This window comes from Bidens hawaiensis, unplaced genomic scaffold (genome assembly GCF_021521415.1).
Source record: "Bidens hawaiensis isolate Kalapana, Puna unplaced genomic scaffold, B.hawaiensis_p1.1 tig00013806_1, whole genome shotgun sequence".
Taxonomy (NCBI): Eukaryota; Viridiplantae; Streptophyta; class Magnoliopsida; order Asterales; family Asteraceae; genus Bidens; species Bidens hawaiensis.
In genome coordinates, this window is record NW_027492180.1 from 631,488 (window position 1) to 638,104 (window position 6,617).

Below are 6,617 nucleotides of genomic sequence, written 5' to 3' on the forward strand. Positions count from 1 at the left end.
CTACGCCTGCCTGCTTGCCAAGCACAGTTCATGCAGCTCATTAAGAACCCACTCTTCCCCTGTGTGACCACCCAACACAAGAACCCGCGTACCCCCAACCACACAGGTGCTATGACCCCAAGCAAACTTGGGAGGTTCACCAGGTACGTTTAGTATCCTCCAAGATGCTTTCTCCTCCGACGGGTCCAACAGGAATACTTGGGAGGGAGAGTGCAACCCAGCAATCGAACCACCAAATATGATAACGCGTCCACATGGCATACTCATCGCCACATGGTCAAGCCGCGGCGGTGGAACCACTGCGTTCTGTGTCCCAACCCCATTGTATTCCAAAACCCTCCATTCAGGCTTCTCCTCCACCAGATCAATAGTGTATGCCTCATTTGATCTTAACCTTAAATGACCACTATTAGCAAGCCCACCAAACATTAAAATCTTCGTCCTCCCATAGACCGAGAGTGAATGCCCCAATCGAGACGGTGGCACCCGTGAAGTTGGAATCTCTCTCCACACTGGTTTTTCCATTGTCAGATCAAGCAAAAACGTGTCATTGAGAAGAACTCCTGCTGCGGTGCACCCACCTGAGACCACTAGCTTAGACCCTTCTATGGTGCACGAGCTGTGCCACGATCTTGGTGGCGGCGGACTCCCGCCATACACTTCTATCCATGTCGGTTGTTTCGCATCGAGGTCAAGCACAAACACATCATTCAGCAATCCTTGCTTCCCGCACCCACCAAACACCACCAACCAAGAACCGTTGAGGCAGGAGAGCGTGTGCCCCCACCGACCCGGTGGAGCGGACTTGACGCTCACCTGCCGCCACTCGGGATTGACAGCATCAAGATTGAGAACGAAGGTATCATCCATGGGCTGCATGTTCACTCCTTCCCCACCAAATAAAACCAAGCGGTTCCCAGCCGCGCACGCACTGAAATTGCAGCGCGAGGGCTCCACAGCGCCACCGACCCTAAGTTTTTTCCAGCAAACAGCTTCAAGAGTGGTGAGCTCACGAGCAAGACGTCCCCAGCCGAGCTTGTTGGTCATGTGCTCCAAGGCGCCCGTGACTTCTGTTCCCCAAGCGTTCTGACACACCATTTTCCGCAGGTGCTCGCTCTTGGTAAGCTGGCGAATTCTGGTGCAAACAGAGCCAATGGAAGCCACGTCTCTAGGGGTCAATCGGGAGAAGATGTTCTGAGCCATCACCTCGTCGGAGAGTTGAAGAATCGGGCACGTCTCCTGCGTGAAGCTGGTGGTCTTGGGGTTGAAAACAGGGTAGGAGACGGTATTGAGATCGATTTTGGCGTGCGTGAAGAGCTGGATGCCTATAATGTGTGTGATAATGCCGTCATCGCCGTGTATGGGGGCGAGGCGTAGTCGGTTGACAATAGGAGTACCATCCTTGCTGAAATTGAGAAGCTCCCCCTGGAAATGAATGCCTTCATCCAGACACCGTCTGATCTCCGAAACACAATCCGGGTCCACCAACGGGTGCCGTCTTTGAGCTCGGGGGTCTCTGTACTGCAAGAAACGACTGACAAACCACCAATTACTATTAATATTAGTATTTATTAACCCTAGCTAACTAACTAACTAACTAACTTTTCATATATCTTTATATAAACAATAACAATAATAAGATCTACAAATGAATGAATTGAATTAAAGTATGAATGAGACTGGTACCAATTGCGGCCAAGGACTTCATCGGCGCGATAACCAGTGACGGATTCGAAGACCTTATTAACGTAAATAACAGGAAAATCAGGTTCCAGAGCATCAGAAACCACAATTGAAGTGGGTATCATCGGATTCAAGAAGTCGCCTAACCTCAAGCCGCAGCTCTCCTCCTCGTCTACATCAGCGTAGTCGTCTTCGTATTTCAGTCTCTTCAGATCCATCCCCATAGCTGCGGCTACTTTTAATTTCTAAGGTAGATAGATACACACACACAAATACAAGGTGAATGAAAGGAAGGAAGCTTGTAGATATTTATTTATTTATTTATGTATTCAACAACTTATAAATAAATATCTCCTGCTCAGGCTTAGCCCCTTTCGAAATATCCGGAACCCCTTTCAGATGATATTTTCTTTTGTAAAAACTCTAATTTCTTATTTATTAATTAGGGTATAATAATATTTTATATTACTAAATAACACGTGGAATTAAGCTAAACGATTTTCTTCTCATTAACAACTCTTTTTGAATTTTGTAAGTCCTACACATTTTATTCTTGCAGTCACGCTGATTTTTCATGTATATTTTAAAATTTTTAATAAAAAATGTATTTATTTATTTACGTGTTTTGTAAAATTAAAAAAAAAAGAATAAATAAAAATATAATAATATAAAATGTATAATACTGTGTGTGTCCGAGTAAACTGATTATTAATATATATATATATATATATTAGCCCTGCTTGCGGTGCGCACATATGATGTATATATGTGTGAACCCTCGGGTGGGCAAAAGTGAAATTGCACTAATTTTGACGTTATTTTACTAATCTCGTGAAAATAACGTTAAAAGTGACGGACGGTTTATCAGGCATCATATAGTGGCGTTGATAGCTGAAAGATAAGGGTACATGCACCGATCAGCCGATGTCCCAATGATTGAGTGCTATGTGCCTTATGTCTAAGGCTTGATGCAAAACTACTATCGAGCCGGGGGTCTCACCGGAAGCAGCCTCTCTATCCCTATGGGGTAGAGGTAAGGCTGCCTACATCTTACCCTCCTCAGACTCTACTATAGCTTTGCTATTGGTGGGATATACTAAGTACGATGATGATGATGATGATGATGATGATATATATATGTTTCCTAGGGTTGTGCAAAAAGATTGATATTATTTTTAGATATTTCGCCAAGTCATCATGGAATGATAGATATTTCTCTTAGATAGATATTTTGCTGATGACATGGCATGGCTCGAATCTTGGCTGCAAATTCTGTTTTGATACCCACTGCACTAGTTTCATATTAACGGTGGGAATTCCACGATATTTGTTTTATACTATAAAGATTTTTATATCAACAGAAATTAAAACGGCTCAAACTGAAATGTACTTGTGGAATGAACTATAACTACATCTATTTTTATTTGTGTTTTTAGAAAACATAGACAAAACAGATTATGCAATAAATTAAAAGTTTGGTGCAGCTAGCATTTTATTGGTCCAAGTGGCAGTCCGACATTAAACAAAGTTTTTTTTTGTATTTTTTATTTTGTTTCGTAGTTTCGGTATCGTAACAAGAGTAATTGAAACAAATTAAATTTGTTTCGACTTAACGCCAAAAATCCCAAGACCAACAACGCTAAGGTTTTACCGACTCACGCCGCACCGCCCGAGTTTTACCGAACCTTTTGTTTTAATTCCGGTACCTTAAATTGGTACTGACCGAATTCGTGTCAACTCATCATTATAACGCTCGGGTTTTACCAAGACACATGTTTCAATGCTGGGGTTTTGTCAGTTGCCCTGGCGCAACGCGCCAGGTAGAAAAACTAGTTATAAATGAAGAAACGTGGATCTACTCACTGGTAGCAGATCTACTTTCCTCGGGTGTGATTATACTATTTCACCGACGGTTCTTCTGGATCAGTGTTCTTCTACCTACAAAATGAACAGCGCCGTTACTTACCCCTCAGAAAGGGACAGAGGGGTCCTCTTTGGGGTAACCCTCCAGCGTGAGAATCAGTATATTTGTGGAGAAGATAATAATGTGTCAGAGAATCTCAAGAGTATTTGCTTAATTGCTCAATACCCTTTGGTTGTGAGACTGTGTGATTGTATGTAACTGACTGTGAATGAATGTGATTCAATATGATTGAATGTGTGATCACTGCTTGTAACTGTCAATGATTGAGTATGAATGTCCCATCAAAGTGGAGTTGATGCTGTATTTATAGTGCTAGGGTTACCACCGGTTGGGCTCAACCTCGTTGGCTTCCTCCAATCGCACTGCGCCACGTGTCCTCTGGGACACCTGGCGCTTTCTCGTTGGTTGTAATCACGTGGTAACACATGTGTCATGCTGAGTTGTCGACCTTTCATTTGGCAGCTATCAACATCAGCATATTCTTTCTCCTTAAAAAGATGCCTTCTGGAAGGTTGTCTGACGTGCACAATCAAGGTTGCCCTAATCCTGATTGGGATAAGGACGAGGTTGATTATGCGCACGTGTGATATGCGCCCATCCTGAGGATGCGCGAGGTCTTCTCTTTATTCTCACGCGCAGATATTTCATGCGCAGATGTGATATGCATGAGCATGTGATATGCGCCGCGCGCTGATGCGCTGCGCGCATATGTGATGCGCGAGCATGTGTGTCTGGGCAGATGTGATATGCACGAGCATGTGATATGCGCCACGCGCATATGTGATGCGCGAGCATATGTGTGCCTGGGCATATGATGCCTGAGGATGTAACGTATGCGCCATGCGCATAGGTTTTGGCTTTGTGTCTTCACAATGTCTTTATCTTGTGGGTTGACCCGCCTTGCTCGGTGTTGAGGCGGGTACATACCTCTTCAAGCCCCCCCAGTCTAATGTGTGTCTTATCTCGCGCGAGCGCGGTAAGATGGATATTAGACTCACTGATTTTTGTCTTTAAACGGGGTTTTGTCGTTTTCCTGGTTGCCTCCATCGTTGCGCGAATTTCTATCCATTTGTTTGAAAACGAAGGGTTGAAAACGACGGGTCGAACACGTGGTTAGTTGGTTGTGACGTGCGCCGTAAACATGTCAGACGTTTCGTGTGCTCGAGGTGCTACAGTTGCCTTTCACGTCCCCTCACACAGCTGTCTTGAACACGTGTCGCGCTCGCATTGGTTAGCACCTGCGAGTGGGGGCGCGTCTCTGCTCCGTGGCAGGTCGGTTACAATTTTATGTCCCCTCAACAGTGTTAGGGACACGTGTCGCGCCCTCGTTGGCTTGCACCCGCGAGTGGGGGCGCGTGAAATCCGATCAGCTGCCACATTTCTCTCTCCTGGGCCTATAAAAGGAGGCCCTTAGGAAATTTTTTATCTTCATCTTCATTGTTGATAATTTTCGAGTTTCTGCCTTTCATATTCTGAATTGAGTGTTTCCATCTTTTCGATTTCTCGATTATCTGCTGCTGCAGTTGTATGTCTGATAGTTCAGACTCGTCTAACCCCTCAATCACCTCTGTTGCCTCTCGAAGACGCCGTGTGAAATCTGTGGTGATGTCGACATTGAAGCAAAAGGGGAAAGGGAAGAGGGTTGTTGAGACCACATCGGAGGAAGTAGGGAGGACCAAGGCCACCAAAAGGTGGAATGAAATCCTCTGCAAATTGAAGCAGGCCGATCTCGACAACCTCATCGCCTCTCAGGGCTTTCCCACCCTGTTTGGCTGCATGTTGCCTAGGTCCGGGCAAACGGCGGCGGACCCGCCTGCCGGCTATATTTCCCTATATAGCCACTTTTTCACCCACTGCAACCTTCGTCTCCCGATGACAAGGTTTGTGGGTGCACTGCTGAAGTTCTATGGGATTCATATATCCCAAGTCCATCCGTTTGGACTCGTGCGCGTGACTCACTTTGAGTTCATGTGCAAATCCCAGCGCGAGGAACCCACTCCTCGGCGCTTTCAATATTTTTACAAGCCCAAGATCCAGGACAATTGGATCTCTTTCATTCCTCGCAGTCAGAAGGTGAAGTGCTCCACTGTTTCATTCAAGAGCCTTCATGACTGGTCTGAGAGGTTCTTTTACATAAGGGCTGGTGTGATCCCCATCCGTATGACCATGCGCTCTATCTCTTCTGCGCCTGCGGATGAGGGTGTCCTCAAGAACCCAACTGGCGCCTGGGTTAAGAAACTGACCGCCGAACCATCCCCCGCGAAGAAAATTTGCGAGGAGGCGCTGGTTGGGGTCGGCATGAGTAAGCTTTGGGCCGATAGCGCGCTTGAGCCCGTTATCCAAGTCGACGGGTTGTGTAAGTTTATTTCATTGGTTTATTTATTTTTTCTGCGCGAACATAATTATTTTGCTGATATCACTTGATTTGTTTTTGCGCAGTCACCAAGGATTATGTCCTTGCCGCTTATGATGAACAAGTGGAGGGTGGCTCCGTCGCGCTTGGCGCTGGGGAAGTTGGTTTCCCAGATCGCTTCGATGACATGTTCATCCCAGTGGATCTGGAATTTGACTTTGACAGTGACGCGCCTGGTAAGCCTTCGCACTTATGCTCATTCCTTTAGAATACCCAAGTTTATTAACAGTTCTGTTGGTTGTTTTTGTAGATGCGCTTGAAAACTACGAGCTAGAGCTCGCGGAAGAGGAGGAGGAGGAAGAGGAGGCGCCCCTACTAAAGCGCAAAGCTAAGGGGAAATCTGGCGCAGGGGCCAGTAAGAAACAGAAGAAAGATGACACCCCTGTCGCTCATCCCCATGCTCAAACGAAGGGACCTAAGGAAACCCAAGTGTTTACCACAAAGGTTTCTTTAGCTTCCCTGCCTGTGAGAGTGGGCAGACCTCCTGTCCACTTGAGGTATGGTGGCGTCGCCTCCTCCTTTCGCGCGGCTGAAGAGAGAAGCAGTGCCGCGCCTGCAACATGTATACTTTATTTATCTTCATCTGGCTGAATTGTT

General features: G+C 46.0%; 1 protein-coding gene across 1 annotated transcript; it reads right to left on the reverse strand.

The window, feature by feature from the left end:
* On the reverse strand, positions 1 to 1,854 carry LOC143545009 (adagio protein 3-like). Its single transcript, XM_077036970.1, has 2 exons — positions 1,687 to 1,854; positions 1 to 1,534 (listed from the first exon to the last, which is right to left on the reverse strand). Exons 1-2 carry the CDS (start codon positions 1,806 to 1,808, stop codon positions 1 to 3), a joined length of 1,656 nt encoding a protein of 551 aa, XP_076893085.1. The 5' UTR covers positions 1,809 to 1,854.
* Between the last annotated feature and the right edge of the window lie 4,763 nt (positions 1,855 to 6,617).